This window comes from Gymnodraco acuticeps, unplaced genomic scaffold (genome assembly GCF_902827175.1).
Source record: "Gymnodraco acuticeps unplaced genomic scaffold, fGymAcu1.1, whole genome shotgun sequence".
Classification (NCBI taxonomy): Eukaryota; Metazoa; Chordata; class Actinopteri; order Perciformes; family Bathydraconidae; genus Gymnodraco; species Gymnodraco acuticeps.
The window spans coordinates 163,726-181,945 of NW_022990118.1; the positions used below are offsets into that span (position 1 = coordinate 163,726).

The following is an 18,220-nucleotide window of genomic DNA, read 5'->3' on the forward strand; positions in this document are numbered from 1 at the left end:
ATTGCCCCCTTTTATGGTTTGTTACCCGTCTGTGGGTTTTTAGCCTGGTTGTGGTCTTTGGTAGCTTGCTGCTTCAAATGCTTCCACCTCAACCTCACTTGGTCCACCGTCCTCTTGTGTCCAGATCCTGTGGCATTCACATTGTCTGTCACCTCCATCCATATTCCGCCCTTTACTTTAGTCGCTCCACCCTCTCTGTTAAAGCTGCCAACTGGAGTCATAATTGTTCCTTACACCCAGCAGCAGTGCATGGGTCTCAGCAGATGTAAAATTAGGCCCCTTTTTGTCCATCTTTCCAACTCAATGGTTTGGTCAGGTCAGCAATTAGTTGTATAGGTCTGGCCTTGCTATTAATTACATAATTAACCACAGGCCCTAACCAATCTGGACATTCATTCCAGGTGTGTATTTGCAATTAGTTGTTATTCAGAGACTGATGTAGACTGACTGAAACAACAGTCAGAACACAGTCATGGCAGGGATTGTTCACATCTTCCATGCTGGAAGGAGAGGTTACCGCCAAAGGGTACACACCGAGCGCCCCAAACCTCTCCAACAGTACACAACAGAAGAACTGTACAATAGTTTTCGATGCTGCTGGATCACTTTGTGACTTTTCCCACTGATGGCCAGATTGCCAAAATGAAGCGGAAGTTTTTTCTTCTGGGAGACATGCCCAACACCATTGGGGTGATCGACTGCACCCATGTACATATTCAAGCACCTCGTCAGAGGGAGTGGGAATATGTCAACAGGAAAGGGAGGCACAGCATCAATGTGCAACTTGTGGGAGATGCTGACCTTGCCATCACCAACTGTGTTGTGAGATGGCCTGGGTCAGTCCACGATGCACGTATCTTCAGAGAGAGCCGGTTGTTCACTGAATTCCAAACCAACAGGCCGGATGGAGTTATATTAGCCGACAGTGCCTACCCACTCCTACCATGGGTGATGACACCTTTTCCCACGGCCAACACTCCTTCACAGATGCGCTACAACAATGCCCATGGAAGAACAAGGTGTGCCATTGAGCGCTTGAATGGAGTACTGAAGAGGCGTTTTGCACGCCTCAACTATCTGAGAGTGGAACCCCAAGGAACATGCCAAATAACACTGGCTTGTATTGTGCTACACAATATCGCTGTCCATCGCAGAGTCCCCCTCTCTGACATCGATGATCCCCCAGAGCCCCTCGCACCTGCTGATGATCAGGCCCACCTATGGATTTCCCTCTAAATGAGAGACTGAGTGGTGGTGCAAGGCGAGATGCTATTGTCCGCAATTACTTTTGAAAGGTGATGACAGATGATGGACTTATTTTTTGTTGAAGATATTTTTTCTTTAATCTAAATTACATTTGTGATTGACAATCTTTGCTGTGATACTTTTATGAGCATAAACATTTATGTCATCAACATTTGGTTGGAAACAAAATAGGCCACCACAAACATGAGCAAAAATGTAAAAAATTAAATGTATTTCCCATGAAGGCTAAAAATTGTGTATTATTTCAGTTAACGCTTATCCGTGGTCGGGTCGCGGGGGTAGCAGTTCCAGCAGAGAGCCCCAAACTTTCTTTCCCCCTCATCAACCAGCTCTGACTGGGGGATCCCAAGGCGCTCCCAGGCCAGCGAAGAGATATAATCCCTCCCCCTGGTCCTAGGTCTACCCCTTAGTATTGAAACATATTTTTAAATAAATGGTACAGTACATTTTGCTCTGGTAATCCACCCCTCTGGTGGGATCAGGATAATCCAGTTTTTTGGGATCAAACTGATCCCAATCCTGTGTTGTCGGTTTGAACTACCCGTTTTGAAGATTTGATCCAGATTAAAGCTTGTATTGGATTTCCTGATCTGATCGGATATCAAAGTGATCCTAATCCTGTTTTTTGGTTTTGAACTCCCCAAAATCCAAATCTGATCTGATCAGATAGGGATTCAAAGTTTTGAACTCCTGGGCCCAGGTGTTTCAAATGTATCGTTAATGTATCGTATCGTTGGCAACATATTGAGATGCGCATCGCATCGGCCTCAGTGATGGAGATGCACATCCCTAGTATAGGCTATATTTTAAACCTTTTTGTATACCCAAAATGAACTACAAAACATGATGTCGTTTTGCTTAACGTTGCACAGCTGATATAATGGGACTTTTAGTTTGTTCGTTTTTCAAGATATTATAGATTTTCCTTGCATTCATTAATGTAAACACTGAGTTGAGAGTATAGACAGGGGTTTTAGGTGATGGGAGACACATCTATGGAATCAGCAGCCCCACCTACTGTCAGCAGAAAGTAATTAAAATAATAATTCCAAAAATATGTATAACACATATGTTGAAATATATTTTAAGATCATGTTTAGTCGTCTGATTCGTCTTTACATTGCTGTTTTAGTCTGCGTTCTTCTGATTAGTGTCTACACTGTGCCTATTGAGCAGTGTTGAGCAATGTGGGGCAATGTGGATCTAGCCCCTCTCTCTCGTTGTCAAAATGAACTACACTGCGCATGCTCAGAGTCTTTTTGTATTCAATGTGTGCGGCAAAAAAATAATCACCAGTGGGACAAAGTGGTGGCAACCCCACCAAACGTCATCTCATAATTCAGAGAGCTGATTGGCTGTAAGTACGTGTGAAACGCGAAAAGTGTAGTTGTGAAGAGGAGACGAGAGAGAGCAGCGTATAGTGATTAAAATCAGTAAAACAGAAAGAAATTGAATTAATTTGACCATCTACTGCAGCTTTGGTAAGTTCATTTTATGTCATATCTGTTGTTGATCTTCTGTGTTTTGCCTATAGGCTATTGGGTTGGCTATTGGATCGATTGATATTGTGACCTCGGTGATGAGTGCCTCTCTCTCTCTCTCTGTCTCTCTGTCTCTCTCTGTGTGTATATGATGATGAGCTTGCTGTTGCATCGGAACCATAGATAGCCTACTGCCAGTGGTGGATATTGATATGTGCGACATGCGGGCGGTTGCCCAGGGCGGCAGTTTGACTGGGGGCGGCAGAGCAAAAGAGCAATGCTTCATAAACAAGAGTTTTTTATCGACAATTTGCACGAAATGTCTTATTTTTGTTGTGGGTCTTAGGGGGCGCGGCCTTATGACAGCAGGCAGCTGGATAGAAAGTCTCACACTCAAAGAAGGGTGGATATCTCAGGTCGCCTCACTATGGGGGAGAGAGAGGGGGCCGGCGGGTAAACTATCTCTATCAAATAATCACTTTCGATGTTTATAAAGTAGTACAATTAATCTCACACATCGACATTCCACCAAATTCATTCATACAATATCAATTGTTTTGCAGATAAATGTTTTTCCTGGCCTGGGTTGTATGAAACAATAAATAATCATTTAAAAACTGACTACGGCAAAATGCTATAGTCTTGACCTGTAGTTGACAGTGTTGGGGGAGGGGATGCATTGATTCTCGGGTCGAACATTAATACATACGGTGATGGAGAAAAAAAGGCACAGGGGCCCAGTTTAGAAAGAAAAGGAAAGAAGAAGAAGATAAACGCTCAAAAGATAAAGGTATCATATCATCATTAAGCATGTCATTAAATTATCCCGGTAACCTTAACTCCATTGCTGCTTGTTAACTGCCTGTCTTTCGTCGTCAGTTCAGCAACTTACATTGGAATCATTTCAAACCGTCTTACTTCAGAACGATAATGTGTAGCCCTGCAATAAAAACGCTATAAACAACCACTATAACCGTTATTGATTTAGTCACCTTCATTTAGCAAACACCTCAAATGCCGACGAAAGGTGCACCGCCCAGGGCGCCATATCAGCTAGAACCGCCACTGCCTACGTGTTTAAAAAAGCACCGGAAGCTTATATAAACAACTAAGTTGTTCGTGCCCCACCAGTTTTGTACATATGAAAACGCCACTGCATATGAATGTGACAATAAAGTCTTGAATCTTGAAAGAAATGTAACATTTTCTGATGGTTTAATAAATTCAGAGGAATCATCGTTCAGCAACACATTGTTTGGGAGACATAGTAACTGATCTCAGATACTACTTCTCAGTACTCTCTAACTGCAGTACATTCATAAAGCATGTGTAGCAATAGTCAATATGCCTGTTTTCTTATCTAAAAAAAGTCCCACCACCTGAAAACACAATAACATGGAATATAATTCCCACCCATGACCTGCATGGTATTGCCATTTATTATCTATGTCACAGACCCGTTGAGAAGCAATAAAGCAGAGGATGGAGTCGGTGTGTGACAGAATGGAGGTGCAGAAAGGGATGATGGCGTGGGGGCTTTCTTGTCGCGTCACACCGTGACGCTATTTACCCCTTCCACCCCCTCCACCCTCTGCCCATTATCTGGATGACGTAGGCCGCACAAAGTGCTTTAAAAGAAGCCGCGGAGCCCCAGCTGCAGCACTCAGAAGCTCCGCGGCAGTTCACCGTTCTCTCACCGCGGACTCTCTGAACGGTCCGGTACTGTGTGACGTGTGTGTGTATGTGCTGTCTGTGTAGTTGTTTTTTTCTGATTGGCTGAACCAGGACCGCTCTACGCTCCACGTGAAACACAGGGTGCCGCGCGCACATATATTCGGCGCACAGGCTCGCGCCACTCAGCAGTTTCCAGCCTCGAGGGCACACGCTGACGAGGAAAGCACACAATCTTAAGGGTCGTTAGAATTAAACCAAAGGTAAGATACTAACTTCTTCTTTTACAAACTTCTGCTGCTCACGTATTTTCTAAAGAGACTCAAAGATTATGAGCATAAACATATTAACATATTTACTTATAGATATATATCCTTCACTATTGATATGTAAATGCTCACTGTTTTGTTTATCTTCTACTGTTTGTATGTATATCTTTACTGTTTCATGTTCTATTTAATTTTACTTTTGATTCATGTGCAATGTCCTATCTACGCTGTCATCAAATAAAGACAACAAAATAAATGAAATAGATTTTACTCAAGTGTATTCTATAAAATGACAGAACCATTTTTATTAAAACAAATCCCTCTTCTCCGTTTTTAAAGAGAAGCTGCCTTTATTCAGTAGTCTATAGACCAACAATGTAATGATCCTGACAACAGTTAACCAACATTTCTACCCTGCTAGAAAAACTATTTTTACGATAGGGGTAATCTGAGTACATATTCTTCTTTTTCCTACCTTTTTGACGTGATCCTGTTAACCTACATGTAATCCGGTAATCCCCAAACCTGGTGCTAGTTGTTATAATATTCTAATCGATTAGGACTTCCTAATTGACTGTTTGTGGAGAATAATGTTGCTCGTGACAAAGTTTGAATCGGATGGAATGCTCCTGTTTTTCAGTCCATGGCTGCCCCCCCACACAGAAGCTGCCTGTGGATGTTGCTGCTGGGCGCGTGCGTGTCGCTGGTGGTTGGGACGGAGTGTGAGAAGGAGTGCGCGCTGTGTGTGTACCGCCTGCTGGGACAGCACCCAGCGCTCTCCTCTCTGGTAACTACTGCACATCTGAGACATTAGGATTCATACATTCAAATACAAAATAAACTAAAGAAATAACTTCTCCTGCTCACACAGTCATTGTTTTATCAGCTCAAATATACATATCCTTGGACCAACTCATAATATCACCTACCATACTAAACTATCTGCCCATGTACCGAAGTTGTATTCATACAATAGTGTCGGACTGATATGAAGATAGCGACCAAATTATTTTCTTTATTTTGTATTTCTACCAGTATTGTAGGATCCACTCCTCTCCTTTCCTCTTTTATTTCTGCGCCTCTCTTTTTTTAAATGTAATCCTTCTACTTCCATATGTATTTATCCTCCTCTCCTCCTCTGCACATCGATTCCTCCTCTCCCTTTATTCATGCATCATCCTGAATACCACCTGTAAAAACCGAATATTCGCTCTAATCCGGTTGAAATTCTGACACTTCACTAAGAAACACATTCATTTGGTGAAGCTGTTTATATGATATATCGAACTGGGGCTATTTTTAGTAATTATGTTGTATATCCCCTCGTAACTGGAAACGCAGTTTAGTCATGAACGTTACGCACTGCAATTTGTCTCAGTGATAAGATAGGAGACGTCACTTTTACAAAAAAAAAAGGTTTATTAAAAAGGTAACCGGACTTTTCTTTCTTTAAAAAGCAGATTATTCAATAATAAATTGAGCGTGTGTAGAGCTATGATGAGTGGTTATTCTGTAGCAGCCTGATGTAGTTTTGAGCTGATTTAATAACGGTAAAAGCAGCGAACCTCCGTGCGTAATGGCGGACCTCTCTGCGCTCCGGCGGGCACCTCAATGGCTGCAGATTCATCCAGAGCAGTTTGGCGTCCTGCGGGGCTTCAGACCCTCTCCACACTGTAGAGCAGGTGCCTGCAGGTGATGAGAACCCCTCACATTCATTCATAGAGCAGTGCGGAGTGATTTACGGATGTTCCTGCTGAGGTGATTATGGAGTGTTAATTAGCTGTGGATACATAACCTAACCCTCTTTTTCATTTAAGCTCTTCCTCACTATGTCGTCATCTCCTTTAAATCCATTTATTTTAGTCCATTTAAATGTTTTTTCAAATTTGAAATAATTCTGATGTGTCAATAAATGTATAAACGTGATGGTGTAGACGTCATCGTTTCCTTATCATCAATACACATTTTGTATTAACTGATGCAAAGTCATTTTATAAGCAGAGGACTTTGTTTTCAAAATGTATGCACCCTGAGTAAAATATTCGCAACTTCAAATATATATATATCAAGCGATTTCATATTTGATCTCCTATTCAGGCTGAACCGTATACATCATTACTGATTTGTAATAGCACATTGCTTCAAAATTACAGCAAAGTAGATTTTAGAGGAATAACTAACATCAGTAGATAAGTCATAATTCCATAATATCCATCCTTCAAAATAAATATTAGAGATTTTGAGAATGTCTTAAGATGTTTGAAACAAAGAACCATTCCCCTGGATTCTTTACCCTTTACATACATGTTTCAGCACAACTCAATACCTGTAAAAGAACATATAGACATATACAAAACATATACATTGATGTTCAGCCTTGGAAATCTGTCCATAGTCTGTTCCTTTTCCTATACGCAGCTGTTATTTATTGTAAAATTCCCTTTCTGACCACTAGAGGGGGCTTCTTCAGCATCACCCCCCGTAGCCCCCTCCCCTCAGGGGCCAATATTTCCTCAATTCAATTTTCCTCTTCATTAATTCTGTCTCCATAAGCCAGCGGCACTGAAAGCTCAGCAGCATTCCCTCTGTGTCCTCTAATGAGTGAGATCCAATGAGGTTGGGGGCAGGTTATGGGGGCAGTGTGTGGCCCCGAGGGGCCGGCAGATGGCTTTAGTCGGATTGTCCCCCCGCCACCACGGTTATACGGCCTAACATAGTTAAAGGATGACTGGGATAAGGGAGGGGGGGCAAAGCTTCCATTAGAAGAATAGGGTACTGAGTGGCTGCGACAGATGCTTTCCAGAGAGAAACTGTTTATGAAGCTGTTTATCAGAACGAAGTGATCTCTCATTCTTCTCTATCAGAAGCCATTTGTGTTTCTTACATGAATATCTGCAACAGTTCATGAAGCTTATTGTTATGTTTTAACTCATGAATGATGGTTGGAAGATGACACATGATGGATAGAGCTATAAGAAAATACATAATTGATTTCAAATGTTATGTTGTTCACCATTTGACAAAGAAACTAAATTTAATTTGAATTTCTTCCCAATAGGTTTGAATAAATTCAGTGGTGACAGTTTATTTTTGCCAGTCGTCATGGGAGAATTATTAGGAGAATCATTTTCAAAATGAATGTAAATTCATTTTATACAGGCTAGATTGCTTTTAGTGTTAAGTTATTTAATATCTCATATACACTGAGAACTGTTCCTCTAAATAGTTCACTAGAATATGCTAATGCTAATGTCATAATGAGCACTATGGTGGGGGGGGGGGGTTATTGGGACACAATTTAGTGATCGCTTCAGCAAATTACAAAAGTTATTTTTATTAAAATGATCAAAATTTAGCTAAAGCTAGTATTTAAAGATACGGTTACAGTTATAGTAAAACAAAAGGCTGTGAAATACACAACACACTTATAATGCTATAAACATTTAGCAAATGAGGGATTGCTGAGCAATTACCCTGATTCAAAGTCAGCCATACTTTTTCACTGAGGTGAACCTAAGGGTTCGAGCATTAGAAAATAAAACTACAGATAAGAAATCTTGAAATGAATGTGTTTTCTAAAATCTCTACGGTGCATTAAGTGAGGGATAATGTGATAAAGAAAAAAGATCACCAAACAGGGCCCAATGCGAAGCACATTATCACACTTATTTTACTGCCACATGCTAAATAAACAAACCACTTGCCTCACAATAGTAATTGAAAATGATTTGATTGACTTGAAAATGAACGTATTGCTTCTGCTAAGAAAAAAACGAACTGCGGCAACAACAACAACAACAACATATCTTAAACTGACAGCAGCACTGATGGAGGTTTTCTGTAACTGACAAGTCTGTTCACATTTTCTTTTCCACTAACCAGTCTTTAAAAACTGCCAGAGCCATTACTGTGTTCTTTATTGTTTACTTCCTGTCTGTCTTCTTCTGCTGTTCCTGTTAGTGTTTACTTCCTGTCAGTCTTCTTTTGGAGATTTCTCTGCCGACCAGCGATCTTAAGATCTTTCCTTCTCTTCCTTGATCCTCCTTATCAAATCAGAATTGAGTATTCAACTAAGCTTTTAATTATTCAGGATATTGCAATGAAGGCATAAGGATGAAGGTAGTTGTAACTGGCAAACATTGGATTGTTAATATCGATTTTAAATGTCATTCAGATTGTTTTCCTTTTTCCAGACATGCTCTCTTGAGTGTGAGGGTGTGTTGGACAGCCAGAAGCTGCGCCTGTGCCGGGACCTCCTGCTGGACGAGGAGACCCAGACCCCCCTGGATCCTGATCCCCGCCAGGAGCAGGAGGCAGCGGGCGCCATGGCAGCTGCCGATGTGGACGCAGAGTCACCAGAACACCAGCTGGCCAAGAAGTACGGCGGCTTCATGAAGCGCTACGGGGGCTTCATGTCCCGCCGCTCCCCCCCCTCCCCAGAGGATCCAGGAAACCAGGAGGAGGAAGACAACATCCGCCTGGGGATCCTAAAGATCCTCAACGCTGCATCCGAGCAGGGGGGGGAGGCGGTGAAGAGGTACGGGGGCTTCATGCGTCGCGCGGAGGGGGGGGTCCCGCAGAGCGACCTGCTGGAGGCCATTTTGGGCCGCGGGCTGAAGAAGCGCTACGGAGGCTTCATGAGGCGGGTGGGCAGGCCGGAGTGGCTGGTGGAGAGCAGCAAGAGTGGGGGGGTGTTGAAACGGGCCTGGGAGAACGGCAGCGAGATACAGAAGAGGTACGGGGGCTTCATGGACTAGGATGCCACGGTTATGACCCTTCAACCCCCGTCTCCCCAAGCAGTCCCCCTGTAATCTGGACCTGGTGTTTGAATCAACTGCTTTGTATAACTTCTGCTACTGTAATGATAAAAAAAAGATAAACGTGTGTTGTTCAGATGTGCACAAATCATTTTCCGTCTGTTTTTTGAGTTTCATGATGATATTATTTATTAAAATAATCTGTTGATCAAGGAGTGTTTGTCCAGTGCATGATTTAAATCAAGGGGCTCTATGTGTTTCAGAAAAGGGGGACAAAGTGAAGTCAACAACTCTTCAAATATCATTAAAATGTGCAAATATTTGTTGTGCCGGTATATGATCCAACATAGGTGGTAACAGTGGGGTAAGATGAGCCAATTTGTACTTATGTTGTCCTCTACACAAGGACAAATTAGATAGAAGACAAATGACAACAACAACCTTTATTTCAGGAGGTCTTCTTTCAATGAAAATGAAAATAATGCATTTATCACAAAGGGCATGAAAATATGACTCAAAAGAAAGTGGTCTTGTGGCTTAACTTGCCCCATCTAGAGGTCAATTGAGTAATAATTTACTTTTTGAAGTTTAATCCTGAGCACAAGTAAAAAACATATCATCCTTTCTCTGCCACGCCCTGCTTTCGTGTATGCACTGTAGTGATACCTCGTCAACAATATAAATCAAGTTTGGAGGCAAGGCAAGGTTATTTATATAGCACTTTTTAACACAAGGCAATTCAAAGTGCTTTACAAAAAATGAAAGACATTAAGAAAATGGCATTTAAAATCAGTCATTAAAAAGAAAAGCTAATAAAATAAACATTAAAAGAATAAAATACATGGATAAAAGTTACAGTGCAGTGTAAGATGTGAATAGTTCAATTAAAAGCAGCGACAAAAAGAAAAGTCTTCAGTCTGGATTTAAAAGTAGTCAGAGTTGCAGCGGACCTGCAGGTTTCTGGGAGTTTGTTCCAGATATTTGGAGCATAATAACTGAACGCTGCTTTACCATGTTTAGTTCTGACTCTGGGGACAGAAAGCTGACCAGTCCCTGAAGACCTGAGAGATCTGGATGGTTCATAATTTAGCAGGAGGTCAGAAATGTATTTTGGGCCTAAACCATTCAGTGCTTTATAAACCAGCAGCAGTATTTTGAAATCTATTCTTTGACACACAGGAAGCCAGTGTAAAGACTTCAGAACAGGAGTGATGTGATCCACTTTCTTAGTGTCAGTGAGGACTCGAGCAGCGGCGTTCTGAATCAGCTGCAGCTTCCTAATAGATGTTTTAGTGAGACCTTTAAAGACACCATTACAGTAGTCGAGTCTACTGAAGATAAAAGCATGGACAAGTTTTTCCAAATCCTGCTGTGACATTAGTCTTTTAATCCTAGATATGTTCTTTAGGTGATAGTAGGCTGATTTAGTAACTGTTTTAATGTGACTGTTGAAACTCAGGTCAGAGTTCATGACTACACCTAGATTTCTGGCTTTATCTGTTGTTTTGAACATTGCAGACTGAAGCTCAGCGCTAACTTTTATACGTTCTGCCTTGGCTCCAAAAACCATTACCTCAGTTTTATCTTTGTTTAATTGGAGAAAGTTCTGACACATCCAGTCATTGATTTGTTCAATGTACTTACTCAGTGTTTGAATTGGAGCATAGTCTCCTGGTGAAATTGTTACGTACATTTATGTGTCATCTGCATAGCTATGGTAACTTATTGTGTTGTTTTTCATTATCTGAGCCAGTGGTAGCATGTAGATGTTAAAGAGAAGAGGCCCCAAGATGGAGCCTTGAGGAACCCCACAAGTCATATGTTTCAACTCAGATGTGTATTTACCTATAGAAACAAAGTTGTTTCTGTCCTTTAAGTAGGATTTAAACCAATTTAGAACTGTTTCCGAAAGTCCCAGGGAATAAATGCCTGTAAAACAAACACGAAAGAGCCAGATCAGAATTAGAATGAACTAAACAGATATCCTTGTGAATGTAGCGGTAAACCCAGTCTGTTGTACTGTGCTGATTTAAGTAGGCTTGTCATTGATAGCTATTCATGTTATCAATTGTGGTTAGTCTCTTACAGTGGTGGCCGGCCCATAGGGGCACTAGGGGCGCCGCCCCACCTCTTCCCACATTAAAAAATATATATTTAAAAAAATATTTTAATTTTTAATGAAAAAGGCAAGGCAAGGCAAGTTTATTTATATAGCACCTTTCAACACAAGGCAATTCAAGGTGCTTTACAAAAATGAAAGACATTCAGACAAAGGCATTTAAAAACAGTAAAAGATAATAAAATAAACGTTAAAAGAAAAAATGCACGAATAAAGAGTACATGAATAAAAAGTTACAGTGCATTAAGATATGAATAGTTCACACAGAAGTTCCACTTTAATGATGAACACAACAGCTCAGTTTCAATTAAAATTAAAAGCAGTGACAAAAAGAAAAGTCTTCAGTCTGGATTTAAAAGTAGTCAGAGTTGCAGCGGACCTGCAGGTTTCTGGGAGTTTGTTCCAGATATTTGGAGCATAATAACTGAACGCTGCTTTACCATGTTTAGTTCTGACTCTGGGGACAGAAAGCTGACCAGTCCCTGAAGACCTGAGAGATCTGGATGGTTCATCATTTAGCAGGAGGTCAGAAATGTATTTTGGGCCTAAACCATTCAGTGCTTTATAAACCAGCAGCAGTATTTTGAAATCTATTCTTTGACACACAGGAAGCCAGTGTAAAGACTTCAGAACAGGAGTGATGTGATCCACTTTCTTAGTGTTAGTGAGGACTCGAGCAGCGGCGTTCTGAATCAGCTGCAGCTTCCTAATAGATTTTTTAGTGAGACCTGTGAAGACACCATTACAGTAGTCGAGTCTACTGAAGATAAAAGCATGGACAAGTTTTTCCAAATCCTGCTGTGACATTAGTCTTTTAATCCTAGATATGTTCTTTAGGTGATAGTAGGCTGATTTAGTAACAGTTTTAATGTGACTGTTGAAACTCAGGTCAGAGTCCATGACTACACCTAGATTTCTGGCTTTATCTGTTGTTTTGAACATTGCAGGCTGAAGCTCAGCGCTAACTTTTATACGTTCTGACTTGGCTCCAAAGACCATTACCTCAGTTTTGTCTTTGTTTAATTGGAGAAAGTTCTGACACATCCAGTCATTGATTTGTTCAATGCACTTACGCAGTGTTTTAACTGGAGAATAGTCTCCTGGTGAAATGGTTATGTAAATGTGTGTGTCATCCGCATAGCTTTGGTAACTTATTTTGTTGTTTTTCATTATCTGAGCCAGTGGTAGCATGTAGATGTTAAAGAGAAGAGGCCCCAAGATGGAGCCTTGAGGAACCCCACATGTCATATTTGTCAACTCAGATGTGTATTTACCTATAGAAACAAAGTTGTTTCTGTCCTTTAAGTAGGATTCAAACCAATTCAGAACTGTTTCCGAAAGTCCCACCCAGTTTTCCAGTCGGTCTAGTAATATGCTGTGGTCAACAGTGTCAAACGCAGCACTGAGATCTAATAATACTAACACTGAAGTTCTGCCACTGTCTGTGTTTAAGTGGATGTCATTAAAGACCTTTACAAGAGCAGTCTCAGTGCTGTGGTTTGGACGAAAGCCTGACTGGAACACATCTAAACAGCTATTTAAATGCAATAAATTACTCGACTGTTGAAAGACTACTTTTTCAATGATTTTACCTAGAAATGGGAGGTTTGATATGGGCCTGTAATTGTTCATTACTGAAGCGTCTAGATTATGCTTTTTTAAGAGCGGTTTAATGTCTGCAGTTTTAAGGGCCTGTGGAAAAACACCTGAGTGAAGAGATTTGTTTACTATATGAAGTAGATCTGAGGCCATGCAAGGAACAACATTTTTGAAAAACCCTGTTGGAATAATATCAAGACAGCAAGAGGAGGATTTCAAAAGTTGTATAATGTCCTCTAGGTTTTTATCATTAATCTGATGGAATTGTGTCATGGTGTTTGAATTGATATTAGGTGGACACAGAGACAAAACATTTTCTGTTCCTGATGCAGAGGCACTGACTACTTGTCTGATTTTCTGAATTTTTTCAGTGAAGATGGCAAATTCATTGCACGCCCTGGTGGATAGAAGTTCAGAGGCTACTGACACTAGGGGGTTAGTTAGTCTGTCGACGGTAGCGAACAAGGCACTTGCGTTGTTTTTGTTTTTGGCAATGATATCAGAGAAGAAAGACTGTCGGGCAAATTTCAATTCCAAATTATAAAGGCCAAGTCTCTCTTTATAGATTTCAAAGTGAACCTGGAGATTTGTTTTTCGCCACCTGCGTTCAGCTTTTCGACACTCTTTTTTCTCTGTTCTCACGGTCATGGCCTTTCTCCATGGAGATATTTTCTTGCCAGTCACTTCCTTTACCCTAGTTGGAGCAATGGCATTTATAACATTTTTAATTTTTTAATTAAAATGAACTACTAGCTCATTTACTGAGATGTTAGCAGGGGCAAGTGCGGAAGAACAATTCTGAGTAAACATTTCCCTAGTGTTTTCAGTTCAATATCGCTTTGTGGTTACCTCTTTTTGAACATTTTTGTGAACAGAAATAGAGCTCTCAAAGAAAACACAGGAATGATCAGAGAGTGCAACATCAGTCACCACAACCTTAGAGATATTCAGACCCTTTGAGATAATTAAGTCCAGAGTGTGTCCCTTATTGTGCGTGGGCTCCGTCACTTGCTGAGTCAGTCCATATTTATCAAGAACACAAAACAGTTCTTTAGACCCTCTGTCCTGGGTGTTGTCAACATGGATGTTAAAATCACCAACAATGACTAGACGGTAAAAGTCAATACACACTATAGACAGCAGTTCAGTAAATTCATCAAAAAAGCTTGCACAGTATTTGGGTGGTCTATAGATATTTAGGAACAGAGCTCGAGAGGAACATTTCAGCTGAAGGGCCACATATTCAAAATAAGCAAAGTTCCCATAAGATGTCTTCCTGCATTGAAGGGAATCATTGAATAAAATAGCAACTCCACCTCCTCTCTTATGCATTCTTTCCTGACTCATAAAACTAAAGTTGAGAGGGGTTGATTCGATAAGGACAGCTGCACTGTTATTTTGTTCAATCCATGTTTCCGTTAAAAACATAAAATCGAGATTGTGCTCAGTGATAAAATCATTGATTAAAAATGTTTTACCTGCCAAAGACCTGACATTTAATAAAGCTAGTTTAAGTTTGTTGAACACACTATCAGTCAGGTTTTTTGTAACAAGCTGTGGCTGACATGGAATCACTGCTAAATTAGATAAACTCACACAAACGTTTGAGCGCTTCCTGTATCTAAGATGATTCACCGCTCTTAATCTATTACCTATCAACACAGATATCGGCAAAGCTACAGGCAGGCAAGGCCCCGGCATGTCCTGGAAAGAGTTGAGAGTGCCATACGCCCTTGAGCCTGGACCCAGCATATATCAGTCAATGTTTGCGTTTTTTACACACACATCCTTATCAGGCTTCGGAGACAGCAGTCTTGAAGGGGGGGGGAGGACGTTTTGGTCCGAATGATTGTGGTAGGCATGGTGACGTGGGTGTTGGTGTGTGTCCAGGGGGAGAGGTGGTTGACGTAGGCACAGTGACGGATACGAGGGAGGTGGTGCGTATCTCTGCTTCGGTGATTTTGATGGGCGTCGTTGAGGAGCGGGGGTAAAGGACATGGTGCCAGCCCTGCGTATCGCCTTAGTTTGGTCTTTGAACTCCAGGAAGGAATCGGTGCCAACCCTCTGTATCTCCTTCATGTGTTCACCGATCTCCAGGACGGTGGGCGAGGGTGAAAGGGTGAACAGAGAGTAGAGAGAGCTGTGGGATGAAGGACGGTGGAGAGTCCTCCATTTGTCTCCCATAATCAAGACATTCCTCAGGCGGGTGCAGTGATAGATTTTCAAGGTTTTCTGAGCGATGTGTTGTGTCTTTCTCTTGTTTTGATTCCTCTTGTTGCTTGTCCTTGGCAGAGGGAACAGATTGATGACGTAGGCAGTTGAATATGTTAGAGATAAACAATTTCACTCCTGACTTGTTCAGGCAAACTCCATTTGCCTTAAAAAGATGTCTGCGGTCCCAGAAAAAGTTAAAGTTGTCAATAAAATGGACAGAATGGTCAGTACAGACAGTTGAAAGCCAGGTGTTCAGTGCAAACAATTTGCTGAATCTCTCCACTCCTCTTCTGACTGGCGGTAGAGGGCCACTGATGAACACCTCTGCATTTAGAGAGCTGACAGTTTCCAACAGACATTTCAAGTCTTTTTTCAGCACTTCTGACTGTTGTTTCACAACATCATTTGTTCCAATGTTCAGCCCAAATATGCAGGATCTTCTCAGCCAAGTCAGAGACCTTATCCTTGGGAAAACAGAGTACTTTGGTGTTGTTCTTACTACACAGACTTTTTACATCTCTTACAGCAGAGTCACCCACAATAAGAGTTTCAGGCCCAGTCGTTAGCTTTCCCTCTAGCCTTTTACTTTTGGAGTAGCTATTGGTCCTTACCCTGCTGTGTGAAGAGGACAGGTTATCCAGGTCATCAGATCTCCGGTTCTCGGTCAGCGGAGCGTATCTGTTCTGGATTGGCACACTTGGTGGTTTAGGAGGATTTTTTGTAGTTCTCCCTTTAGCAGCTGTCCACTGCTGTTTCCTAGTATGAATAGGGGTTGAAGAGGCGCTCTTCCTGGGTGATAACAATGCAGGCCAGCCGGTCGCATCACAGATTTCAGAGCGCTGGGCTCTGCCTGTTGTTCGTCCTCCCAAATCCCATGGAAATGATTTACTCTTCGGCGTTGCACCCAGAGAGTTCCCGGGAGGACTACCACTTGTAGATTTATAACCTTTAGATGTATTACCCGGTACACAGCCCCCTTGTTCATTGGAATCCTTGTAGCTGCTAACTAGCTTTCAGTTAGCATGGCTTTGTCCATTATTTTGCAACACTGGTAAAGTGGTGTCATTCCAACCAAGTCCATTCACTTCCACGTTAACTTCCAACCGTTGCATTTTCATTTTCAACACGGCCATCTTCTGTAGAAGTTTGTGGAAGTCATCTGTAGAGAACGGAGGCATTTTGCTGCTAACTAGCTTAAGCTAAATAGCATGCTGTACCAGGCTTTAGCTGTTGCTAGGCCACACCACTGTAAGACTGAGGTCGTCGTAAATATATTGAAATATGGCTGAAACCCTCCGTCTATTTACGAAGAATAACTGTCCCAGTGATAAGTTAATGTCCAGGAGCTGCTGTTCGAAGTTTTCAGAAAAAGAAAAACAGCATAAAAAAGTAAGCAGAAGCAAGAGCAAGCAGAAACGCGTCTGCACTCGTAAAAGGTAAATATTATATAATTGGTATCAGTAAAATGTATAATCTACAATAAAATCTCGTTTAAAATGGTGTTACGATGTCTAAAGTTACTGATAAGTCACACTCTTCCTACCTGGCCTTGCCCGTGTATCATTACCCTCTCTCGTCTGGGCGCTAAGAGAGGAGCCCTCAACCAGTGCAGCAGCAGCTGACTGTTGCTATCTGTAAACTAAGCCTCCGAAACATAATTTCAGCCAATCAGCGTAATCAAATCTGATGATCACCGGGCGCCAATGTCAGCGCCCAGTGCAGTCTGTGAGTTGGTTATGGCTAGAAAGGATCCGTCTTGTGTAAAACTCTCGCGAGAGTTTGCGAGTCACGTGGCTGAATGTTTACGTTTGACAGGCAGCCTTTCAGTTACGATCGTTAACATCAGTGGGCCACAGCAAATGATGGTGAGAAGCTAAACTATCTATTAATGATGTCAATGTAGCAGTGGCCGCAGAATAAATATATTCATTTAACAGTTAGGTTAAACCACTAAGTCCGACAACGCCACCCCGGGAATTTCACCCAGGGAAATGTGACAAGTTTTAAGTCACTAGGACACACAGGTTCGGTTACTCATGGAACAAGAGACGTGGTCCAATTATCAAAAATAGAACAGTTTATTTGTATACAATAGTAAAAATACAATTGATAAAAACAGTCTCACAGGGCTATATCCAAAAGGGAAAACGAACAAGGTGGCTGAGGCTTACCAGTGGGGGAGAGGGTCAACGAATGAGTCACACGTGTTCCACACTCACACAATCACACGGAGAAAAGATCCAAAAACCCGGGGGAAGCACATCACACGGAAAGGGGGAAGCCACCACCTCGGACACCAATACCACCACCTTCAGCTCTCAGTAACTAAAACAGGAAAACAAGGGAAAACACAATAAGTGGGGGACAAAAACACAGAATGACTCAAAATGAAATACACCAAAATAAGCCACAGCCATACGGGCAATCATGCGGCATTAACAAAACTATGCAAAAAGCAAAGAAAGAAAACCTAAACCAAAACCATTATCATATAAACAAACAATGAATTGACCAAAGATATATCGACACTAATTAAGTATAAAATAAGCCAAAAGAAAAGAAAGAAAATAACAAAAGAAAATAGGAATAAACAAAAATAAACTATTAATGAAAAAGAACAAAGTAAACAAAATAGTTGAAATTGGTGAAAGAAAGAATAACTAAACAGAAGGAGTTAGCCCAGCAGTCCAGTCACTAAAATCCCACTAGGGGAGCGGTCCGAGCGGACCTATAGTGCAGAGTAGGCAACGCTAAACCGGCCCAACCACAGTAGTCAAAAGCGAACAATTTAAGTAGTGTCCAGCAGCACAGGAACGGTAGGGCAGGTAATGATACTGCCATAGG

General features: G+C 41.5%; 1 protein-coding gene across 2 annotated transcripts; it reads left to right on the plus strand.

Annotated features, from left to right (window-relative positions):
• Nucleotides 1-4,421: 4,421 nt before the first annotated feature.
• Nucleotides 4,422-9,659, plus strand: LOC117546359 (proenkephalin-A-like). Of its 2 annotated transcripts, XM_034216569.1 has the most exons (3): nt 4,422-4,681; nt 5,328-5,474; nt 8,881-9,659. In XM_034216569.1, the coding sequence occupies exons 2-3, from the start codon at nt 5,331-5,333 to the stop codon at nt 9,442-9,444; spliced, it is 708 nt and encodes a 235-aa protein (XP_034072460.1). In that variant the 5' UTR covers nt 4,422-4,681; nt 5,328-5,330; the 3' UTR covers nt 9,445-9,659. The 2 variants fall into 2 exon arrangements, with proteins under 2 accessions (XP_034072460.1, XP_034072461.1); XM_034216570.1 differs by lacking the exons at nt 4,422-4,681; nt 5,328-5,474 and adding an exon at nt 8,005-8,806.
• The last annotated feature ends 8,561 nt before the right edge of the window (nt 9,660-18,220 follow it).

Bases quoted from the DNA above. Each gene is read 5' to 3' on its own strand.
- LOC117546359 (XM_034216569.1), top strand. From the start codon at position 5,331: ATGGCTGCCCCCCCACACAGAAGCTGCCTGTGGATGTTGCTGCTGGGC. The intron at 5,475-8,880 runs GTAACTACTGCA...TCCTTTTTCCAG, and splicing joins ACCCAGCGCTCTCCTCTCTG to ACATGCTCTCTTGAGTGTGA.